Raw genomic sequence first — 26,675 nt, forward strand, 5'->3', positions numbered from 1 at the left:
GATTATACATAATTCAATTTATTAAAATCATTCGAAATAAATACGCGCCTTATACAAACCAAATTCACTTAAGATTACATAATTTACTCTTGTCACCAGCAAAGTGACAAGAGTACTTTTCGTCCAACGTAAATAGTGAACTGGTATGGTGCCTTAAGCCAAAGTGTACATTGTCCGAAATATTGAATATATGTATTAAAATTTTCCAACAAGTACTTTATTTCCTAAAGAAGTTTAAGTTGATAAAACTAATTTTGTTTGCCCTTAAGAATTATATATTATTGATTTGATTTGGCAATACTAATTTTATTTACCCGGAGGGTATCTATTCCGATGAGTATCAGGATCTTAATTATCAATTTTATGATTATTCATTTTGCCAGTAAACAGCATGAATCTTATTAATATATAAAATTGACATTTATCATTTAAAGAAATCAAATTTAAAATATTACTGAATATATTAATAAAAAATAAAATATTATTTCTTAATTCTGAAGTTCTAATTTAAACCAACTTCTCATTTAAATACTAAAAATCTTCAATTAATTTAATTCGTAATTTATACCCGAATTCAAACATTATAATTATATGAAAGAAGATGAAAGACCTCCTTTTAAATTTTTGTGAACGCCCGGTCGCTTTTTGGTACTAATAATATATCATAAGTATGAATTGTACTACCCCCATCATACTGTACATTGTATTAATGATGTTTAACAAAGGGTTAACGAAAAAAAACAAGAAATCTGTGAGCGATGGCTGACTAGTGATATCCGCTTTCAATCACAAAATTGGAACATAAACAGTCCTCAGTACACAGGAAGGAAGACATCGTCGAATTTTTCCGAAAATGTATCCCACAATAAGGCATGCCTTCAGGAAGAATGTGGTAAATTTAAAGCGGTGTGATGAGTATACGTAGTTGCTGAAAACACCGTGACGGAAAAGTGTTACGTTAACACGGACAAACGGAAAACTCAGAACCACAGACACCGAAACACAGATGAAGGTAAAACAGTATACCTCCTATCCTTCAGAGCGGGGGTATCATTTTATGAATAGTATTTTTGAGTTATTTGTGTGAAGTGTAAATCTACTGACAGGCTGAAATAGGTATACTATAATTCGTCCTGTCCAACAAAGAAAAATGACAGAATATTGTCATCCCTAAGGACTCACATTGTATCAGAAAGTAATACAAACCCTTGAAAGGAAGATTAACAATTAGATAGTGGTATACCGTCATATATTTTTTATTCATAGATTTTAAAAGTCAACATCTTGTTTTCTTTTCATGTTTCCCTTGTATTATGAACTTTAAATCAAGTATCAGTCAATGATATCCCGATTTTACTGATACATTTTTGTTCTCCATTATATGTTTTAATGGTCTTCGTAATTTATGAATCCCTTTGAGACTATAAATCATTCAGATAAATTTTCCTTGTCAAGATAGACATTTATATTCTGCACATGCATGTTGATTGCATGTTTTATGTGCAGATGTACATCGTAGTAGATAGGCACAAACATACTGTTCTATTTATTAAGCAATAACATACAAGTGAGCATCACAACCAAAGTTCTAATTTTAAACATAATTCTATTTTGTATCATAAAATACTTCAAACTATATACAATTTACAATATTATATTGTAACAACAACTACATTTTTACTGACAGTTTTTTGCAAGAATCAGGCAAAATGAAAAAAAAATCAGAAGCATGTCAACAACCCACTGATCTGACAATATAATTTTACTTAAGGATACTTTCTATATTCATAAAGACCATAATTTGTTTTTTGTATCACTGGATTTGCTCAGAAATTTTTAAATAGAATGTAAGAAAAATGAAGTTTTTGACAGAGTTATCAACCCTTGATATGTTCATTTTCAGCACATTTCAATGAAATTATAACTCAGTTTACCAAAGTGATATAGAAAATATTGGCTTTTTCCTTGATTTTGATGGTGCAAATAAGTCAAATTAAACTTTCAAAATGGTGGATTTTTTGTCATATCATATTTCAATCACTGTCTGATTCATGCAGAGATGGATACTAAATAAATCAACATCACTAAGATATACACACTGTATACATGGTGTTATCACTTACAAAAAAAAATGACAGCACTGTGTAATATACAATATCCCCTCATCAAAGGTGTCATAAAATGTAAACCGTTACCCATTATTTTATATTTATGCTTTAAGTGAACGCAGACAATCACTTTCATAAAATATTGTTTTTATTTACTTTCCTCCATGTCATGCTACATTTTTGAATAGGTAATTTTATCATGTTATAGATTTTTTGCCCAACACGTTGTATAGGCCTTTTTTATCCTACATCGAACGTCATGGTATGTTGTCAATGTGACTGTTTATATACTAAAAAATTAGCTTTCTTCTAAAATACTGTTACATGACATATTGCAGTCTTAGCTAAAAGAGCTTGGCAAAATAAGGATTTAAATGTATTTCCCATCTTAGCTGGCAAATTAGGATCTGATTTTTGCTCTTCCTAAATAATAAATCATGTGATTAAAGGGAGTGTTCCAAATATACTCTAATAATGTTTATTGAGAGAGTCATTGCAAACAATTAACAATGTAAATGAAAACAAACACTTAAATTAGTACATCCTAACCATGACAGGTACATGTGTACTTATACATTACAAAATCAATTTCTATTTTTATTCTAATTTCTTTTTAAATAACTGCATGGAATATCAAAACAAACACGCAAGGAACATACACAAGTATCCAAGTTTAACCATTCTAATCAAATATGATATAAAACAGTGCCAGAACTCTCATGTGTAATACATATTGATAATCCTAAATGCCCATAAACATTATTTGTTAATGCTGTTGCTTAAAAACAAAAAAAAATACACATAAAAATGCTAACATGTTAAAAGTAGTAATAAGATTGCAACAAAAAATTATTTTTTTGCTTGACTAATTTTTTTTAATTGTCAACATGAACTTTTTTACCTACGACTGTAAAAGTATCAAAATAAGAAGACCACAAAACAATTACAATTTATCAACTACATATCAACTAGGGCAGAGAATTCAAAAATGTCAAAAATACTAAAAAATATCATGGCAGTATAAATAAATGATCTACATGTAAATATTTCTGTCTCATTTTAAGAAGATTAACAGCAGTTAATTAAATATACCTTCCCTCATTTTTTTCTGTTTATAAACAATGTACATAAGACTTTATTTTTACACATCTTATTCAATAATGAATATGATTGGTCAGCAGACTAAGCCTATTCTGCTCCATAGAACAAAGTACAATACAACAGAATATCTAAATACATGTAAATATATCTAATTGTAAGTCATGTTATTATCATCTTGTCAATCTATTTGGTAAATATTGACTCACATAATCTTTGATGTACCATGGTATATTCTCTGTATATGCATTTATATAAATATGGAATCCAATAACCTGACATACCATGCCTTACTAAGTAAGTAAGTAAGGATATCATGCTTTGTTACCATGTTTGACAAAAAAATTGCTAAGAAAGAACATATATTGATGAATGCTGCAAGTTCAACTGAGTACCTAAGGCAGTGTAATAAAATTCATTTTTGTCACTGGATTTCTTTTCCAGACATATCATTTAAGTATCAATCTGTCTTAAGAATCAGAAAAAATGTAAGGTGTGGCACATGAAGAAAAAAATGCAGAAATTTTATTGCATTATCCAAGTATTTATACCTCATAATCTCACGAAATAACCACCAAAATGCTTGTAAAAATTTCCCTCTTAAGATATTGATAAGTCAAATTTTGTTGAAATGCACTATGGAAAAGATGGATGGCAAATTTTCCCACACTTTTTTCTTACATGTATCAGCTAGTGGTGTTCTGATGATCGGTTTAAGTCGCAAATCAGTTGGTTTAGGTCAGGGATGGCGATAATCGATTGGAAAGTTGCTCAATCGATTGCCGTCGCAAATTTCCGGATTTCCGTTAGTTCCACTCCCGATCCGTAACCGCGTTTAAAATTAGTAAAAAACATGGCTGACGACAACAACAACGTGGTTGTTGTGGATGAAAATGAGAAAGATAATAACGATATTGAAGTTTCGATGTTAGTCAGATCAAAATCTAAAATAGGAAGTGAACAAAAGCATTATAAAATAAAAATTCTCTAAAAGTTTCATCAAATTCCATTCAGTAGTTTAGGAGGAGTTGTGGATGGCATACTGTTACTCCCTATCACAATGAATGGCAATGTCCATGTTTTGCTATTGGAAACCCCAAAAATTGGTCAGATGAAATTCTAAAATAGGAGGTGCCCAATGACATCATGGGGATTCTCTGAAAGTTTCATCAAATTCAATTCAGTAGGTTAGGAGGAGTTGTGGATACAAATGTAGGACAAACAGACGGACGGACGACACAATGAACACTTAAAATTTGAGTGAACAAGCCAGAAGAATAGTCAGTTCCTGGTTGTTGTAACACCACTTATGCAGTATTGCAGTTGGTAGTCAATAGTCAATACATGTTTGCAAGTAATACATAATAGTAATACTGTTAATATGTTTAATAACAACCCTCATAAATGTCATTTTCTCTTTAGCATGACAATAAACAAAATAAAATTAATTAACATAAACATATAGAATGACTAGAATGTTATCACTCTTCTGCAAAATTTCCTTTCACTTCCAATATCTCTCCATGTTTTTCCTCAGAAAAATTAGCATGTCTACATTTGATGAGTGCATTCTTGCTCTCTTTTTGCTTACAACCTGCCCAGCTAAGCTAAACACCTTTTCACTAGATACAGATGAGGCCGGTATGCAATTATATTTTTTCTAAATCTGGATCAGTTTCCATCGAAACTTCAATATCGTTATTATCTTTCTCATTTTCATCCACAACAACCACGTTGTTGTTGTCGTCAGCCATGTTTTTACTAATTTTAAACGCGGTTACGGATCGGGAGTGGAACTAACGGAAATCCGGAAATTTGCGACGGCAATCGATTGAGCAACTTTCCAATCGATTATCGCCATCGCTGACCTAAACCAACTGATTTGCGACTTAAACCGATCATCAGAACACCACTACAAATATATCGGTAACTACCACTTGTTTGCTCGGATGTAAATGATTGGATATCATTTCAACAAAAACTGTTGAAGTACTTTAAATCATGGATACCAATTTTCATTGATTTGGAAAGAAACACAAGTTCGTAGATTCTTGAATTTGTGGTTTTTGTATATACATCGATGGAATTCTCCTTGACCTACCCATGAAAACCACTAAAATTGGGACCCCACGAACAATAATAGTTTAATATTAAAGGGAAAGACCACCTTTGCATTAAGTTAGGCTCGTAAAAAATAAATAACCTTTAATGCAAAATGCGCTTTTACAAAATGCTCAAGGCTATGCAAAGTTCTAAATCCTTGAAATATAAGGGGATAGCCATTCTTGCAGAACTCTCCTATCTGAAGGAAGATCATAGTCAGACTTTATTGATTTTTACCGATAGTTTCCGAATGGCTCATGACATCACTAAGTCAGTTTGATACTGATACAAGTTCTGCAAATAATATGTGAACAAAGAATATTCCGTAAATATTTCACGATCATGTTTATCTAATCACCAAAACACGATGACTTGTCAAGCTTACGATTGCACGAATGATAAAAGAGAAATGTTCGAAAAGTTTTTTTACCAGCAATACGAACATTCTTCGGAAGTAGTCATAAGGTTTTCCTTACAAATACTAGTCATCTGGCTGCAAATCCCGTTGTTCGTCAATGATGTCTGACATTTGGTTTACATGTTGTGCCTCAATCTCTTCTTCTATTTATTTTGGGTTGAAATTATAGGGGATAAGTCCAAAATTTGCGATTTTTGGGACATCCTAATCAATTACCTATTTACTTTCACTTTACAAACCGACTTCGTGATGTCACAGTTCAACCGATCACGGTGGCGCCCATAGGTGTGGGAAATCCTGATTTCCTAATTATAAATCTCAATTAATTAATTAAGAAAAGGAAATTATTTTGTTTCAATTTAATTTTCATGAATAATTACTTTCGATATTCATGACTTGCACAATAACATGGTCTTCCCCTTTAATATTAATAATTTAATAAAAGAACAGCATTCCAATGTCCCATACATAAAAAAGTAAGGAAAACTTTAAATTCACTGAAATTTTCTAAGTGGACTGGGCTGCAACTTCTGTAAAAATCATTCAACTGTAACCAAAGCTGAACTTAATTTGTAACTTCTCATACTAAGACTACACACAAAATATTAAATCAATTGGTAAAAGCATTACAAAAAAAAAGGGTGGAAAACTGTAAATTCACAGAAATTCTTTAAGTCCAAGGGCCATAACTTCTGTAAAAATCATTCAACTGTAGACCTTAATCTGTAACTCTTCATAATAAGGCAACATACCAAAAACAAAATTATTTGGTGAAAGCATTACAATAAAAATTGAGGAAAACGTGGATGGATGCCCGGCATTTAAATGTCCCCTTACGACATGTCATGAGGGACAATAATAATGTACTATGGATGATTACATTAATCAGTATTTTTTTTAATTACCAAGATACCTGATTTCATTGTTGTTCAGTGTTTTAAAGTGTGAATATTCAAATTACTTGTTTTTTACCACACAATCTTTTTATACACAAACCAACTCATAAAGTTGTCAACTATCAATTACATAAGCCACACTGAACATTTAAAATCAAATTTGATCGTGGTTTGTTATAAAGCAATCCAATATATACCACTAATCAGGTCATAAGAGTTAATTTATTTTAAAGACCTATCGAGGGGACTGACTGAAAACTTTGAATTATCCAAGATTTCCATTCATCCAGTTTGGAGTCATCAAACGTAAAAATGGAGTATTGCCTGAACTGTCAAATTATTTCAAGTTATTGGAGATTTTGACTTTTCTCAGTTCAACATATACAGGTTCAACTGTACATCATATACATATAACTTGGATTTCATAAAATATCTTACAAGGAATGGATCAGTAATAAAAAAGGGTATGTATCAACAAATGGCTTAAGAAATCTTTCAAAATATCTTAGGAATGTTTCAAACCATCTAAAAAATATAGGATTTTTGGATCATATATAAAAACAATTCACTCACAACCTATTATCACAATGGATTTACATGCATTTGCAAGAGAAAATGTATATAGATTTTTCAAACATTTTAATTGGAAGGGATTTATAACTCACCATGTTGCTATAGGTTTTGTCGCAGTACCATTATACTGATGAAGAAGATTAAAAGATAAATAAAGATGACTGCTGTAAAATGTATGATATAAGATCAACAGCTAGACTCTTTGGTTTTGACAAATATGATCTACAATTTAAAATTTTACTAAGAAATACCCAACGCATATTCCAGTCAAGTATGACTACATATATTCAGCAGTATTACTAAGCCTTCTGATCTTTACTGGTCACTGTAACTGGTTCATCTTTATATTCTTCTGCTGGACCTTTTTCCGTACTGCCTTTAAGTAAACCCTGTTCAACTCCTACATTTTCTACTGCTGGAACTTTCTCTGTAAAGATTATAATGGACTAATCATTTGCAGTAAATTAGAAATATTGAAAGCATACTAATAAAGATTATCCCTCTATTCCACATTAATTTTTAAAAAAAAATATTTTTTTATCTATTAGAATGTACTATGTATATTCAACCCTAAACAGTTGGGACACATATGAAAACATTAGAACTTGATACAGCTCTTAATTCATATTGTGATGTTTAGCAAGATTCTGACTGAATAAAAGTAGTCAGAAAACATTACAATTTGCACTAAGACATATGAAATAAGTAATTTATACAAACTTGCTTATTTCAGACCCCTTTATGTCCCTAAACTCCTATACTAGAGGGCCATAACCTTTTAAATTCATAAACAATTTATGTATTGTACCATTTCTAGTACAATGTCAAAGGAGATTCATTTACTTTTTATTAACTTTTTACCTATAAACCAGAAATCTAATGTTTTTTTTCCCTTTTGTACTGTAAATTCTTTCGATATTAAATTTATACAACCAGAATCAATCACAGCTTGACTTTGGTTACATGTATATTGAACCTTCTGATAAAATTGCATACACATACATGTATACTGAAGTGATATAGCTAAGTTAAAAAATATTTGCTCCACTCCCCTTTTCACTTCTTTTCTAAAGCAGTAATGTTTATAACCAAAAAAATCAAAACCTCCCTTTGTGGTATGGAATCTCATATAGTTTGAGACTAGTTTCAAAATATTAATGATATGGTTGAGAGATTTCAAGTCTGCTTTTGGTATGGTATTTAACATAGGAGTTACCTTCCATTTCAACTCCTTCATCTATGGTTCTTTCAAATACACATTTATTCAACACAAAATACACAACAAGAAGAACGATAGATAAAACAGCATATATTCTGTAAGCCCATCGTATACCAATCAAACCATACAGCAATCCTGTTATCAAACTTCCAGCTCCCTTCCCTACAAAAGAAAATTTCAATCCATACTACAGTATGCCCTTGTAATTACACATTCCATACATTATATGTAGGTACAACTACTTGAATCATGTCAGGACAGTAGTGTACATGTGTATGAAACAATGCACATTAAGTACAGATGTATTCAACTGTGGAATCCTGAGCTGCATAGTTTTTCCTACATTTAAATGTATGCAATAGGTCATCTGAATCAAACAGGTTATATACACCGGCATGTAAATCCACATACCGGTAGTTTTTTAATGAAAATGAGTAGCGTCCTTAACTTCACATTTATGTTATATCAAAAGGTGACATCACATCTATACATTTGGGAGAACATGAAATTGGATTTCCTAAATTTTATTAATTGTGATGTATTTCATATTTAACGATTTTGGCAAAATAAAAACAGGCCAAATTAATATCTACAAGATGATGCATGCTACATCATTCTATGAATACCCCAACTCAACCATTCCAGTCAAAGCTGGGAAAGGCTGACACAGTACAAGTCATCTAGCAGAAGCAATATACTACATGTCTAAACATTCCCTGCAATAGAAGTGAAGAAATCTGTTGCTAAAATTTCCCTTATGCAGCACCTGAAAAACTGCAAAGTCCATAGGTAAACAGGAAGTTGATGAGTACAAAAACCTGAAATGAGGGGGAAATGGTACGAGTCATCATGAGAAAGCAATATACCAAATATCTAAGCATTCCTTCCATTAGAAACTGAGAAAGCTGTTACAAAAAACTTGTCATGGATGGACAGACAGGCTGACAGACAAGGTGATTGCAATATAGCCCCCACTCTATTGTTTGGTGGTATAATATCAAATATAGCATTCACTGTGGAAAGATAATACATGTATATACATGTATGTTTACTTAACACGGCATGTTGCCAGGAAATGGACTTACCATGCAATAAAAGAAACCAAGCCCAGAATCTCAAGGTTTGAACACTGGTCGACACTAGTAAAAATGTCACTATTACATGACTATCCCAATACATTGTGTATACAGCTTTTTTTCAAGAGGGACCAAGGATTTTTCAGCTTCAGTTGGAGTAAATTTTTTTTTGTTTTCAATATACATTGTTATGTATTGGGAGAATTATTGAAACATATTTTTTTTTTATCTGTCCATTGCCAAGTAAAACATTTTTTTTGCCAAAAATTAGAACCCTCCCCGGGCCCCATTCTCAATACTACATGTAACTTGGTAAGCACGTAACAACTTTTTATAAAACCTCCAATGCATAAAAAAATGCACAATTAGAAAATATAATCTTACACCAGTCATGTTAAGTGCTGTGTCCCATTTGAACTTAAATCAACATCATCAAAATTATTGTTTTTAATTTGTCAGCATTTTGTCAAACATCTCTGAAATTTTATCTATTATGACATGTACGACATGACAATATATCACAATAGATTTAGTTTCAGAGATGTTTGACAAGATCCTGACATATCAAACATGATGGCATATTTGAAAAAAATAGATGTTTATTCTTTTTTAGAAAGAGACAGAATTGAAAAAAATATCATGATTGTTTTGACTAATAAATTGCCCCACTTGGAGATGCACATGGCATCATTTATTATTAATCTAATTCTTATATGTCAGTTTCTGGTGGTTAGCAGAAACATGGTAGGTGCAATGAATTTGTATTTTCATAAACATTTCTCAGTGGCAGATCCAAAAGGGAACCTCTCACCCAATTTTGTTAGAAAAATTTTGTTAATTTCATGCAAAATTTTGTCACAAATGAACATATAATAGCCTGGAAACCCACCCCTACATTTTTCATAATATCTGAATCCACTCCTGATATTTTAAGTTGAACATCTACCTTCACATGTGGTGAATGAGCTTAATATAAAAAAAAACAGCAATCTTGGGGAATGTTGTTTATATATATTTGTGATCCAATTATAATCGCCATATCCAATATAATGCAAAATTTTGTCTTGAAATTTTGAGATTTTGACCTTGCAACTTATGGTTGGGATCAAAAGCACAGCACATAGACTGTATCATGTATATTCTGTACTATTCTAAATAAAAAATCAACTGTAACATACACTTTTCAATATGTCAAACAAACTTTCAACAGTTCACCTGCTTATCTTGATTTTTGTATAAGTACAGAAATACAGCTTCAAAATTTAAAAAAAAGGTTTTGTCATGAAATGTCAGAGAAAATTTTCAAATAGGCTAAGGCAAAACTTTTTGAGTTACCAATTACATAAAGGAGGTACCCTTAAGTGTGATGAATGCACAAATGGACAGATCCGAGTCAAGCAGCTTATAAACCTGCTTTCACTGCTGGTAACTTAGGTAAAAACATGCATTAAAAAAGAAAGTTAGGTTTGTTCTTCATGTATAATGCATTTTTGTCAGTTTTTATTGAGATTGTCAATGAACTACATGTATATGGACAATCCTTGTAAAGTGAAAATGTATTTGTCATATAGAAATCAAAAATACACGATTTGACCACCTATAAAAAATTGAACCTAAAAAACAAACTTTTTTCCTATTACAATGCCTGAACTTACCAAAGCCAAAATGAATGCCACTCACTAATCCTTGGAATGTAGCAGACATCCCTGGAGGGGCAATACTACTGGCATACGATGTGGCTGCAGCCCAACACACTCCATAGGTAATTCCATGAGTTAGCTCAATTGGTAACACTGCCCATGCATTTTCTAAGAATGAGTATGCTATAAATCTAACAAAATATGCTATAAATACTACATATAAGCATTGAACTTGTCCAAAGTTTTTTAAAATCCTCCCAGAGAAAAAAAGAAAGACTGTCTCTGAGGTACAAGCAACTAGTACACAAAGACCTGGTATTATTTTATGCTGGTTTCCTAATTCTGCTTCCAGAAACCAGTAAAGAAATGCCTCTATTGCACCTGTTAGAAATCCAAAGTAGAATACTATCAAGAAGAATACACAGTTTCTGCCAACTTTAAAAATTTTCATCACACCTTTTGTCATTTGCCCAGAATGAATGTCTTTGGATATATGGATGAAGAAAGCTACGACTGCAGTTGCTATGTTTAAAGCAGTAAATAAGAAAAATGCTACAGTAAAACTTTTGGTCTCTGATAAATCCATTGATACAGTTGATAAAACAGCAAACAATGCAAATCCAATGGTTCCCCAAACTCTCTGTTTACCCCATTTTAGTCTCCTTTCTTCCCCTAGTGTGTCATAAGCTATTGCATCTCCAAGGCTCATAATTGGTGAAAATGTTATATTTCCTACTAAAAACAGTACAAAAAATATCCAAAAAGACTCAGTTTTAAGAGCTTTGGCATTATATACTGAGCATGTTTCCACATGGCTACACTTCAGATCACATTTCAACACTAAATCCTTGCTACATAACACTTGCCAGTAATCTTTCTCCTTGTAAACAATATCTTTAAGGTCATAGTCCTTACATGTTTTACTACCAACATGCATTCTATCTGCTATTACTTCACTGTTCATAAGATTTTTCAAATCAGGAATGGTTAGTTTGACCTCGGCTTCATTTATCACTTTTTCCGTAAATAAGCAATCATTGGAATTATAAGTACCTGAAGAGTTTGTAAAACATAGCTTGAAATCTATGTTTTGTGATGATACATCGTTCAACTGACAATTCAGATTACAAATGGTCTTTTCGTCTGTTGATGGATCTGGAATACTAGTCATTGTAATATAAGGCACAACAGGGTCAGATGTGGAGTTACCTAACACTGTTTCTATCTCACTGTCTAATGTCTCACCTTTGACCTTGTTTATGTACCTATGGAAGGACATTGGGCAGGTTTCTCCCCCTTTTTCTGAATAGCAGTCTCTGAGATATGAATCAGCATTACCACACATTATATTAGCTTGAACACTGGAGTGGATAGAATGTTCATATGGCACAAGCAGTAACAAGTTAAAGAAAAATCCAGTCAATACACAACTTACTATCAACAGCACTTTATGAAATCTGAATTTGTCTGCAATAGCACCAAAAATTGGTCGGACTAGAAAACCAACAAATGGCATTAGACCATAAATTAAACCAGCTTGGGACTCAGTAATTCCAATCTGTTTCATGTACAGGGTCATGAATGGAAATAGGTCACCAATGGCTGCAATAAAGAAGATAAAAATGTACTTTCGTATTTGATATTTTTTCAAATGGTCAAATACATGTACAGATCTACAGTGTCTTAGTTCATGATTTGTTGCCTTTTACACTTAATTTTTCTACCCCAAAAAATATTTATTTTTCTATAAACACCGGTACAATGTTCACTCCAGAGAAAAGCGTGTAAAAAGTTGGAAATCATTTACACGCAGGAATCTGATATCTTGTCAATAAATGGTGCAAATGCTATACAAAAAGGATACACTATCATAAGAAGCTTTTCTCATAGAGTTGCTTTTCTCTACAAGCTTGTTGTGATAAATGTAGAGTGCCCTTGTTTTAGACACCTGGTTTTACAGCTAAATTCTGTATTGGCAGCATTTTTCAATCCTCATTTTTTTCACTTTGTCTTTTCAATTAATAAGCAATGGTTATCAAGAACTTCTAAAGAACATTTACTAACCAGTTCAACAGTACTAATCTTTGATCTTTGGTTTAGTTAGTAAAATAGACTTAAAGGAGTAATACAGCACCTAAGGGAAACAACTCAGTAAAAATCAGCAAAATGTTTTATTTTGTGACATTCTGATATCAAACTCAAAGCAACTTAATGATCAAAAGTTTTGTTGATGAAAATACTATATGTTCATTCAAATTATTTCCATGAAACGTATGCTTACAATTTCTTGAAATTTATATATTTTGCTTTATTTATCAAAGTAAATCACTGAATAAATTTTCAAGAAATTTAAACTAGCCTAATAAATTTTACAGAAGATGCTAGGTACCCCCTTAAGTGGCAGTCTTTGTAAGAATCATGCAAATTCTGCAAATGTGATACACCTAAAAAAAGGCTATATCTTTTTATTAAGTTGCTTTATAGGCCTATATGATGAAATGTATAATTATTCATTCAAATCTGCCTGCTCTTTGGAGATAATCATCATTGACAATGCAATAGATTCTATTGTATTTGAGTGTCATTTACAGAGTTATCTCCTTAATTTTAAAATCTACAGTGTATTCTATATAATTTTTATCTCATAAGAACACAGGCTGTATGGAAAACTGAATGTTTATTTCTGTATGCTATTGCAATTCAAATAAAATATCAGAAATAAAAATATGTAGGCTTTTAACCCATGAATCACATTTTGCACAATTCTTAGCAGGAGTGCTACTTAAATAGTAAACAGGTACTTATACAAGCTTTCGACTGTTGAGTAAAACAACTGACTGGTACATTTACAGAGTGGTAGTACTTGGTTTTCCACTGTCAGTGTGCAGTGTACTACAATGTAGTATTTAGTTTTTGACTGTCAAGTAAAAAAGTTGACTTGTACATGTACATCGTACTTACATGCAAGTTCAAAGAAATAAAATAGCTTGACTTTCAGTAATATTGTGTCTATACAGCCACATCCCTTCTTATTAGTACTCTCCATGCCTCAACAGTTTGCTAAAATATAAATTTTTAACTTTTATTTGAATGTACATGTATCAAATAATAACCAATAAAAATAAATGTTTATGTTTTTTGTCTGACCCTGGTTTAAAAGAAATTAACCTTTTCTTAAACAGTTGATTATTTTGTAATGAAATTTGAAAAAAAAATACATTGTATTCCAAAGTCCCAAACCTTTTTTATGAGTACTTGTTTGTGTAACACATTAATGAAATATTCATCATCAAATAGGAAATAAATTTGTGTTTTAAAATGTAAATGGTTATTGACCACAGATTTTTAATTTTATGAAAATGAAGATCAAACTCAAAATTTTGGGGACATCATACATACTCTGACAAGGCAGCCTTCTATTCAAGATTGTGAATTTCACCATATTTCTTAATGAATGTTTACAATATTTAATCAGGTTACACCAAATAACACCGTTTGTAACAGTAATTAGTGTAAACTGACCTCAAAACCAGGTCATTTGGTATAATCTGTTAAAAAACTATAAACATCCCTTATACGTTATAATTATTTTTTTTTCTTTTTTTATTGATTAAAGTCCAATTTTTTATAACTGATCCGTATTATTATGTTTGGGATTAATTCCACATTAACAACTCACAGTACCAAGCTAGGTTATATAAACCAATAAAAAAGCTTGTCACGAATCAAATTATCTATTGTAAAATGACATTTACATGCACATGTAAAAATGTAAATCATTTCATAGAAATTAAAATTGTCTCAAAATAAAAAAAGGGTTAGTGACCCAAGCTTATTCTATTTTTAAGACTTTAAGACCAAATTCAAAATTGTGTATGTTGCTTGAGCATTTCAAACCCTTCAAGTCACTGTACACAGGATTTGCAATTTGGGGATCGGTTTTCAATGGTCTTTAGTCATGTTTTACAGATTGTTGCTACATAAGGCTAAAAAAAAGGTTGCTATAGGCAGGTAACCTAGGGAGGGGGTCACTAGTACAGGTTTTACTGTATTCATAACTTTAGACAGTCTATGAAACCAAGTTTGCATTGTTGATTAGGCTTCCACATTGTAAGTCATTGGTTGAATAAAGGTCATTAAAATGGCAGAATAGTATTTGATCTAACTTTCACAAATTCTTTATCACATCAATAACATATTTTTGCACAATTGCAACCCCTTTCAATTAACAAAAAAATAAGAGTTTAAGGACTGTTATTCAACACACATTATTTTGCCATGTACATTTGACTGATAGTTTTTGAGGAAAGAATAAATGTTAGAAACACCAAATGACCATTCCTGGATGTCATCTTTTTAGCTAATGCTCTGTATAAGAAAGATGAGAGATGATTTGTTGTCACTTCACATTAAGAAAATCATGGAAATACAAAGAAAACCAGAATAGCCCAAGACAAGTGAAGTGAAGTTCACTTTTATCAGTTGCCTACTATAAATGATGTGAAAATGTGTCAATCAAATCCACTTTGAATTAGGGTCAGTGTGACCACTGATTGATGTGACAATATGATTATTTGGAAGTGAAGAGTCAGCAATTAGTTGATGGACAAAAGCATGATTGGTAGAATAGTACATCAAGTTTAAGTTATAAACTGGTTCTGTCAGTCCTTTCCTTCAAATTTCTCAACAACTATAATAGGGGACTGTACAGGATTCAACTAGCCCAAAACCGGTAAAGTTCACATCATTTCACTAGCCCCAATCACTTTTTTACCATACCTGGGCTTTGGGCTAGTGACCAAAGACAAGCACTGTTCTGGTATAGCTAAATGCAGAATAGATAAAATCAGAGACCAGAAAGGAAACCAGTGCATGATTTTTTGTGGTGAATCTAATCATGCTCAATGATCATGATAAGTGAGCAGTAAGTGGACCATATCAAGTGAATCTCAGGTTGTTTTTTTGTGCACTCTTTGAAGAATTTATCAAATTAACCATGAAATAGACAGGTCAGTTTTTGATGCAATTCTACATAAACTTGATGCAATTTTTTCATGTCTAGTGGATGCTATGCCTAATTTTTCTTTCTGGATACACAGGAAATTTATTGTGAAAGACCCTTTGGTGCTAACGTTGGGGTAGTCGATGAGCATGCTCAATATACACTTCCGCGAGGAAAATTCTTTTGTTCTACCCAAGCTCTACCTCGTGGAAGTGTATATTGAGCATGCTCACCAACTTATCACAAAAGCCTTGAAAAGGGTCTATAGACTTCAGGCCATATATATTTGTCGAAAGGCAATGTTGAACCACAGGCACTTGTTTTATAGGAAAAAATTATTACTCTTCCCTTCACACACAAAAAAAATAACCCTCGGAGGCTCCCTTCTCTTTAGAGGAGGGGTATATTTATTTTCGTATGAAACAAGTGTCTGTGTTTTATGTTTCGAAAGTTATTTTTATTTCTTAATGTCGTAGTTACCCTTCGACTGATCAATGTAAATGAACGTGACAGTCAATAATAGCTATACTATATGAAACTGAAAATTGTTCCTTTATCATTAACTTCTGCATAGCAATCGGTTAATTCCAACTATTTTCTATATGTTCAAGTCGAAGCCATATGTTTATGTTACAGCCGAAATTAGAACTTTCCAATTCGGAACGGGACGAACTGAATCCGAAGCAGGACAGCTCGGCACTTTACAAAATCTGCACTCACAAGGTAACTCGGCACATTGTAAATTCTGTATCTAACAAACTCGGCATACTATATTCTTACTATAACATTATAAAGGCAAACTCGCATACTATATATTTACTATAATATTATAAAGGGTAGAAAAAATACGCAAATTATATTATTATTAGAAAAAAATTGCAGTTTTATTAAACAAAAAAAGACGAACGAAATATTAATTTGGTTTGAGTAATTTTTAACACAATAAAGAAACCAGTGATGCAAAGTTTTATTTAAAGTTGCTCTACTCCATTTCTTTATTTTCCAATATTTTCATATAGATAAAAAAGAATCAAATAAATCTAGGTATTACGTGACATGTATTAATTGTTTATTTACCACCAGATTTCAGTATACCTATTTATAGTTGTTATTTGTCAGGTAGATATCGGATATAGAGCATTGTAAATATGTTATCATTCTGATGACACCGATAATTACCCATTATTAAAAATTGATTTTAATTAATATTCACGCAGATCAGTGACAATTTGCAAGGTGCTGGAAAATACCATGCATTAGGTGAGTAATTGGTACAGTTGAAAAAAGTCTTAAACGCCCCTTTTTTATGATTTATGGCATTTCTAGAATATATTGCTTCGAACAAATTAGTACTTACGGTCCTAGTTGTCTAATATGACGGTCCGAGTCCCTGAATATACAGTCGGAATGGTCCGGAGACACGTGCCGAGTTGTCCGTAGGTCGAGTTGTCCGGTTTCCGTTATTTATCTACGGGATCGAACTATCGGAACTACTCGACCATTTCTGCTACGGCACGAAACCACAATTAATTTTCCCACTATCTTCTTTATAGCTTTTCTGTAATTTAAAACAGTTCCACCTGCGCAATTCAATTCAGATTTTCAGGGATGTTAATATGAACATTCCAACAACTTACATAAAAAATAATAATAAAAAAAATTACCATTATTTTTTTTTCAATTTAAATGCATAAACACAGAGATACCCTAGATACAAGGAGTTTTCTTGTACATGAACCGGGGTTCATTCATTACTGACCTACTAACATACATCGAGCTACTATCATCAGAGTTTCAAATACGAAAAAAATCTTCGTCTGCCGAAATGTGTATTGAAATGATAAATATATTAACCCGATCGCAAATTTGTAAATTCATACTAGTAACTGTCTGTTTATATTATCTTTTGATAGCTTTAATCAAATTGTAAAGTACTTCTTTTAAACAAACACTATCTATAACAGGAATGCAAATTATTGTCTTCCTTTCAATAATATATTCAATGACATGTCAAATGGTTGTATTATGTGTGAAGATTTAATTCATTTCTACCCGTGTGGCCGTAAATGACTGACCAGTAAGTTAATTACATGAAAGATATGCTAATTTGAATTTTATTGTCTTTGTTTACAGAGATATTTCCCAACTCCAAGGCCAAAAATAAAGAATTGTTTGTTTCTCCAAACCCGACCCTACCATGTCAGGTGTGAGTAGGTAGGTAAAATATTTCATTTTTTTTTTTGGAAATTTTTTTTTTTTTTTTTTTTTTTTTTTGGCATTTGTAAATAGGAATTACAAACCAGCATTATAGGCCAGTATTTTAAGTTTTATGGTGTATCAATTTATCATTTTCCTCATGTCAGATTTACCGAATAAAACTTTATGTATATTTTGAAATCATTTATATTATTGGTAGTATTTTGCCAATGATAATGCAATCTCTGCACACTGGTAACACAATACGATGTGTTTTAAGGGCCTCCTTGTCCTTCGTTTGTTGCCCCAACAGCTGCACAGAAGGCAGAGAAAACTATACCCTTTAGTACTGAGTTATATAGCTTGCTTTACAAAAATATTCAGGAAAAAAACAGATACTGAAGTAAAACAAGGTTTATAATTAACCTATCCACCATTATCATTCAACTCAGGATACCATGTTTATTACAAAAAACCAAGGATTGTTGAAAATCGAGCAAATGTAAATAAAAAAATGCAGGCAAATAACAGCAATTTTGAAAATGCTGCTCCAATCAAATTTTCAAAATCACCGTTCAACTCAGGATAACATGTTTTACTACATGTACCAAAATTAGTGAGAAATAGTCAATAAAAAAATTTAGTTCTCACTATTTTCCGTATCTCATTCAATTTTCAGTTCTTTAACGTGGCGTAAGAAGGAATATTTTAGCAAAACAATATTTGGGTACGGGGAAAAGTTGGTACGGATGCGGGTACGGGTTACACATTTTAGACCCTAACCATACGAGTTATCAAGATTGGAAAAAAAATAAAGAACCCTAATCATGATGCATGAACGATAAAAAATGCTCGGAACAGTACACGAAAATAACCCCTTAACACCCACTACCAGGGGAGAAGTAAGGGCTGTCTGCTTTTACGAGACTAGTGTGGGATGGTTCTGTTCAAATATTTCATCTTCGAAAATCTGCGCCATTGTTAACAATTGTTTCTTAAAGTTTCCAGCGAATAAACGGTAACAGAAACCGACAGAATATGGCGTGTATGTGTTTATTTGAATTTACGAACAATATAGAGGATAAGGTAAAGACCCGAGAAAGCCTATTTGCATCATCGATGCGTTTTCACCTATTTCGATAACAAATGCGCTGTAAAGAACAGCGTCCCCTTCTTATGTATTAGGCTCCTCCATTTTATGGGAGCACCACTGCATGGATTTTAACAACAACTACAAAAATAATTTCTACACAAAATCGGCAATAAAATTATTTGGGTCACGACGATTTTTTCGTGTCGGTCGGGGTTGGGGAAACAAACAATATATTATTTTTGGCCCAAGCTGTTTCAAAACCATGGACAGCAGGGTTAACTTTACTTATGGTTGATAGTTCTGTAACTTTGGTGATGGAATATCGAGTAAAGAATATTACAGAACAGTTTTCAACTGAGACTGACAAGAAATTTGTGAATAAATATTCCCTGGAACTTAGATGCAGGATTCAATTTTGATTTCAAGAACTGTTAACAAAGTTAACAGAAGGAAGCATTTACTTGCCATAATTAATGTGTACATTATACATGTACATTGAAATTGGATGTATTAGTGAAATACAAGTAGTTATGTGTTTAATGGAAAGTGCATCTGAAAAAAGCTTTGTGCCAAATTGTGTTTTAACTGTATACATGTATTCCTTGAATGATGACACTTCATTCGTTACTATGGTGAAGTGTATTTGTGTATGTGTGTTGGAGGGGGGGGCTATGACAAAATCATTATCATTGAACTATTTTCTTTATGTATGGAGCAAAAACACCTCAATGTTGTCTCTTCTCATTTGGCAAATTGTTCATCAACTTTAAGTACCTCATGTTCCTTATAAAACAAATACTTTAGACAGTTCAAGTTTTACAAAAAATAAGAAACTTAAAGCGTAGTCTGCTATCGCAACTATAGGTCTCTGAGGTCGCCAGTGCGTTTGTTTTAATGTCGCTGCTATGTGAAAAATTATATGCTTTAGAAAATGCCAAAGTGCAGTGACATGCGCTATGTCGATTTACCTGATTTATTCTTCATTTGAAAGAGTATATTTCGTTTTACCAGAAGTTATCTATCGGTAGCGTTTTGTTTTGATATTCTTTAAAATACAAGGAATCGCCAAAATATCTCATCTCATGCAAGTTACGAGCCATTTTTTAACTTCCATGTAGATTTTTCAGACTTCCTGCAGCACATTTTGATAAATATACATATTCATTGACCTACCATTAAAATTTGTGTGATAGGACAGTGGTTAGACATTCTTGATTAAAGAATGTTAGTTTTGAGAAAGGGAGGAGAGTGTATGGACATTTTGAGACTTTATAACTGATATTTTATCATGTAAACTTATGATTAAATTGATATGTATAAGGGGTAAAACAACTATATAAAGCATGAGAACATGTACAAAATAACTCCCAATACATAATGAAATTCCAATGTGCACAACAGATAATAAAACAAATATTAACCACATACTTGTACAAATCAAAAAGGTGTTACATGTACATATGACATACCTGTATACATAAACAAGAATACAACCATTAAGATGACAAGGGTACACGAGGACAAATGTGGTTGAACAGGTTAAATACAGAGGATATTATTAATGACACATTGAAAGTGGGGAAAGAAACATGATAAATTAATTATAATATAGACGTGAACAGAGGGTTTGACCAATACACAGTTGTTTTATATAATCGTTAGTATATATAGGGAGATAGGGAACTTAGAAATAGAGGACTAAGAAGGAACTTATGAAAGAGAGAACTTAAGAAATTTAAGTTCAAGAGGGTTCGCCCTCAAGAAGGGAGTCTTCTGACTCTTTCTCTCTTCTGATTGTTTGTACGTTGCTGTTGTATTGTGAATGCTGAATAATAAAAATACCAGTCGTACGTCTGCTTATTGATCACGGCCATGGAAGGTAACAGGAACAGATTATCACCCTGTTATATTTGGGTATACAAATTTGTCACCTTCCCACTGCACTTTTGACATTTATGTGGTCCGACCAAGGCTTGATTAACCGATCACGTGACTCATTTTTATTGAACATTTTGGCATTTTGTTGATCTTTTTATGTTTGGGAACATCGACGAAATTTCATGTATTAAGATGAGTTTAAAAGTAGCTTGTTTTCGTTGATGAAAATATGACAATTTATGACATTTCTCCTTATCACACCCGCGTAATTTAGAATAGGATCGGTCAAATTCCAGACATATCCATCTGCCTAGTGCCTCCGATGTTTTTCTTTTGTAGAACTTAAAAAAGCTGAGGTGTTAGGACTTCCGGAACGATCGAATCTTTCTGAGCTAGTAAAATTAATGTAAATGAATTTCGTTTCGTTTCGTTTTTCAACAAACGGTATTCCAATGGGAAGAAATTGTGCTCCTGTACTTGCTGACTTATCCCTTCACTCTTATGAGGCTGATCTGATCCAAAAGAAAGAACATTGTTTAGCTTGATCCTTTAACCTTAGTTTCCGCTATATAGATGACGTATTGTCGTTAAACAATCCTAGTTTCGGGGATTTGATACATCGCATCTACCCCAAAGAACTTGAGATGAAGGATACTACAGAAACTTAAAAAATCGGCCTCATATTTTGACCTGCACTTAGAGATCGATGGTAAAGGAAAACTTTACGACGAACGTGATGACTTTTCATTCAGAATTGTCAACTTTCCTTTCACCAGTGGCAATATCCCTTCAACACATGCGTATGGAGTTTTATATCACAACTCATATGTTATGCCAGAGTTTGCCGTAACTACGCAAACTTCTTGGGGTCCAGGTCATCATACTCTACGTTCGATTCTGCTAAGTAAAGAAAAAAATTAGTGCGATGTTTATCGCAAAGAGTTATTAATTTCACGGCCGAGTTTGTTAAAAAAAAATGAACATTTAAATATTACGTTTTACAGCCTACATCCTGTACGTACGTCTATTTCTTAAGACGTTTCGATCGCGAATGATGGATAACGTCTTGTATTTTCTTATACCAGACCGATAGTTGTTTATAAGATATATTATAAAGTTAATGAGTTATATTATATAATATACAAGATGTCTTATAAAGTATATGAGATACCTTATATTTAAAACGTTAAATTGATATATTATAAAGTTTATGAGATATCTTATATACTATATAAGATATTTCATATATATATATATCCAATGAGATGTCTTATAAAGAAAAATCTCATAAGATATCTCATGTCTTTTATTAGATATCTTCTAACGAAAATAAGATATCTCATAAACCTTTAAGAGATACTATAACTTTAATACTTTTATAAGATATCTCATAAAGTACAAGAGATATCTTGAACATGGAATACACAATTATACGGCGTGCCATAGGTGGCCGCCAGCTGCAACCTGTCCAGTGGTGTGAGAGTTTCCTCGTCGTTCATTAATTGAAAACCAGTGGGTGGCTTTGAGCTGACATTCATCATTTCTTTGGGGTTGTTGTTTCTTTCACATATTTACCATATCCTATACTTTGTTGTTATAGTTTAAGAAACTCTGACGTGCCCGACCCGAGCTAAGCAATTTAACTATTCAGGAAGCGCTATTTAATAACTTACCTCAATTATATGTTTGACTTGTTTTTATCAACTGTGTCTCTGTATGTACATGTATTCCAATGCACTCAAATCATATACGTAATTTTGTTTATACAACTCATTCATGGGCTGTTCATAAATACCTATCCCTGATGGAGTCGCTTTTTTAGCCATTTATAATTGTATTTTAACAATCTTTGTTGGTTTTACCGACACTGTATATATAAATGAATGGATTAGACCATAGGCAAGCATACCCGCCCCCCTCCTTTTCACCAAAAAGGATTTTTATAGACCTTATATAAAGTTAATTAATGGTGTATTTGAAATATATATCCGCTTGTTTGCCAAAAATTAAGTAAAGTGCTAGCTTAGTATTTGAGGTATAGTGGAGGCCGTGACGTGAAAATGACAAAATTCAGTAAAAACTGAGCTTTCCAATAAAATTAGAAAGTTTTCAAGCGTTGAATGGGTGCATGGTTCATAGTTTTTGCTATAGAATTATATCCAAAAAGTAAAAAAAAAGGCAACTCCCCTTAAATTCCCCAAAATTTCCTGTTGAAAATTCCTCGACTTTGGAGATCACCAATGGACGTTATAGAACGGCAAGCCCTCAAAGGGCATAGTTTTATAGCATGGTTTTGATTGAACAAAATCCTACTTGTTTGCCAAAATATAACTGCAGTGTTGAACTTCTTATACATGTGGAGTGAATTACACCCACCAACCTATTTCAGGCAATATGCAGTGTATTGTACATATGAAAGTAATTGGCCATCATTTTAATGTTTATCATGATAAGACTATAAAACTCATTTCAGAGGTTCGTCTGAATAATAGATGCTCAAATAGGCTAATGGTCTCAAGTCATATGCTACAAATTTATAGGACTTGAGTCCTTCCACTTTTACCCTATTGTTAACGCATTACATATTTCCGTAACTATACTGCAAAAAAAACAATAATAACAAGAAATTTGTGAGCGATGGCTTACTAGTGATATACCCCTGCCTTCAATCACTCTATAAGGAAAATATACTAAGTCCTCGACATAAAGGAAGTTAATTGTTATAGAATTTTCCCGAATATGGATCCCACCATATGGCATATTTGAACGCGAGGTAAAATGTTTTAAAATTCCAAGTCTGTGTGCCGATCGAGTAGTTGCTGAGAAAAAATATTGACACAGTATGCCCCATCTCCTTCTAAGCGGTGGTGTAATAAGGATGAATTTGTTATGGAAATACAATCAGAAAGTGAAAGAAAGCTAATTAATAGAAAATTGAGCCTAATCACGTAAAACAGGAAATTTCAGATTTGTACTTTTCAATATTTTAGTTAACTTCTGTTACTGTAGACAAAGTGAATCAGTCATGATAATTCTTTCCTGAAATAAACAAAGGGTTTGAATCTACAGTGTATTTCTCTGATCATGAATACAAACGAAAACAAGTGAAAATCTTCCTTTACTTTATAGTCCAGTAGACTTTAATTGGATAGAGATCCATTTATTCGTGTTGTCGTTTAAGTTTGGACACTTTAATCTCATCTAATCTTAAGCATTTAAAACTGAAATGATATAAAGTGGGATTTTCACATAAGCTATTCATTGTCATATGCGTTTTTAAGATTTTTCCAAGTATTCAATTTTCATTGCAGATGCTTTTGATTGGAACCTGGTGATTATGGATTATGTTTTCTCAATTATTTGCTTTTACATCTGTTAACCTATTCTTTTTTAAGGAAAATATTTTTAAAAAATCGATAAAAACGAATCCAAATGTCAAGAACCCCTCTTTCCAAGTCGGCAGCGTTATAAGTTTCATTTACCCTTCTTTGAACCCGAGCTTTAACCACCTTCCACGCATTTTCAATAATATTGATGTAATCGTGTTTTGGTTGGCATTAAAACACAAATCCCAGGTTGCAAGTTCTAGTATTGTTTATTAATCATCGTAACATAGGAAACAATGAAAAATACCCTGTAATAATAAATAACCATCGTAAATACATGGTATGATAAGCGAATTATAAAATGTTCAAGGTAATCAAAAATAGGAAAAATAACAATACTTTCCTTATAATCTAAAACTAATTACGAATATGTCTTTCGTACATAAATATCCCATTTTAAACTCTTATTCAAAATGTATAGATCATGTAAATAATATCATGTATTATATGCATTTGTTAACTACACATATAAATCAATCTCACAGATATTAATCTGTGAATTAACCAAATAATTGAAAATAGTAATATGTAAATACAGACAGACATACGTTTTTCTGCAGTAACAAATAGAGCAGACAACATGTTAAACAACGCATAAGCATAACATACCTCGCATGTTTGTGTAAAGGCTGTGTTTCCTATGGCCTTCAGTTTCAGGACATCACTATAATATACACCTGAAGTACCAATATTTACACCCATAAATATTCAGGTCATATGAACTACTGAATCAATATAGTAAAAATAGTTATCTCCCTTCCATTCACATTTTTACCAGAACTGAGCAGTATTAAATTTATTCAGATTGAAATGATTTATCACTCACTCATACATTTTATCAGAATTATGCTAAATCCATATGAAATTATGCATTTAAGTTATTTAAATGTTTTTAATCAGTTTTATGCAAATCTTACTGTTACAATAAAGTTATTTAGTTGAAACTGTTTAAATCTAAAGCTTATTTAAGATTTTCAAAACACTCTAATCAATCATACAAAGCATTCAAACTCAATCACCAATTTACTGCATAAAGATCATTTATTCTCAGGATTTAAAGAATTGAATGTTATAAGTACTAAATTATTAATAAGAAACAAACCTCAAATTAAGATCGGCTTTATCACAGATAGACAATCCAGGTAAATATAAGATTTTCCACTAGACAAAAAAATGGCTTCTTCACTCCTTCAAAACCTAGAGTCAACTACCCACAATCACAAGTTCCCGCCAAAAGATAAACCAACCAATAAGAAACAAGGAAGGAGTAGGAATATCTGAGTAATAAGGATATAGCAGACTACAAATGTACTGTAAAGGAGTAACATATAAAATTACAATTTCAAGCAATGAAATTGATAAAACTAACTTTAATTGAATACAAATCACACAAATAAATCACATACAGGGATACATGACTACAAACAATAATACATTGTTCACAAATACAAATTGATAAAAATACAGCTATACCACATTGATATCTGGACTTAGAGGTGGCCATGGTAAAGTATTTATATCATTTTCCTGCTTCCATTGATTTGACCGAAACGAGACATGGCAAGGTGCATTGTCTTCTTGAAAAGTCCATCGACGATTTGAGAAGTGCCGAGCAACAACAGGCCACAAAAATCATCAAGAACAGATATATACTGTTCGCTATTCATGTTTCCTTGCACAGGTGTAAGAGTCCCCACTCCATAGTACGTTATACAGCCCCAAAACATCATTGATGCACGGCAATTAGCCTCCAAGTCACCACGAACACCAGCACATTCTGCACGTAATCTTTCGGTAGATTTGCGCCAGACTTAATTTTTATTGTTTTTTCCAACATTATCTTTGTTTCATCACTAAAAATGATTGAAGACCAATTATTTTGAACTGTCCAGTGAAGTTTTTCTCGGCAAAAGCGCCTCCGTTTCTCACGATTTACCACAAATATTGTGGTTTTCTTGGAAACGATCCGGCTTTTGTCCCCAATATGAA

At 32.3% G+C, this 26,675-nt stretch overlaps 1 protein-coding gene across 2 annotated transcripts; it reads right to left on the reverse strand.

Moving 5' to 3' along the window:
* Nucleotides 1–1,517: 1,517 nt before the first annotated feature.
* Nucleotides 1,518–17,630, reverse strand: LOC148604698 (major facilitator superfamily domain-containing protein 6-like). 2 transcript variants are annotated; one of them, XM_088551022.1, is made up of 5 exons: nt 17,491–17,630; nt 14,093–14,191; nt 11,147–12,733; nt 8,413–8,577; nt 1,518–7,623 (listed from the first exon to the last, which is right to left on the reverse strand). In XM_088551022.1, exons 2-5 carry the CDS (start codon nt 14,175–14,177, stop codon nt 7,496–7,498), a joined length of 1,965 nt encoding a protein of 654 aa, XP_088407148.1. In that variant the 5' UTR covers nt 14,178–14,191; nt 17,491–17,630; the 3' UTR covers nt 1,518–7,495. The 2 variants fall into 2 exon arrangements, with proteins under 2 accessions (XP_088407148.1, XP_088407147.1); XM_088551021.1 differs by lacking the exon at nt 17,491–17,630 and adding an exon at nt 16,614–16,817.
* Between the last annotated feature and the right edge of the window lie 9,045 nt (nt 17,631–26,675).

Source organism: Perna viridis, chromosome 10 (assembly GCF_037379345.1).
Source record: "Perna viridis isolate PV_CMFRI_1.1 ecotype Kerala chromosome 10, ASM3737934v1, whole genome shotgun sequence".
NCBI classification, from domain to species: Eukaryota; Metazoa; Mollusca; class Bivalvia; order Mytilida; family Mytilidae; genus Perna; species Perna viridis.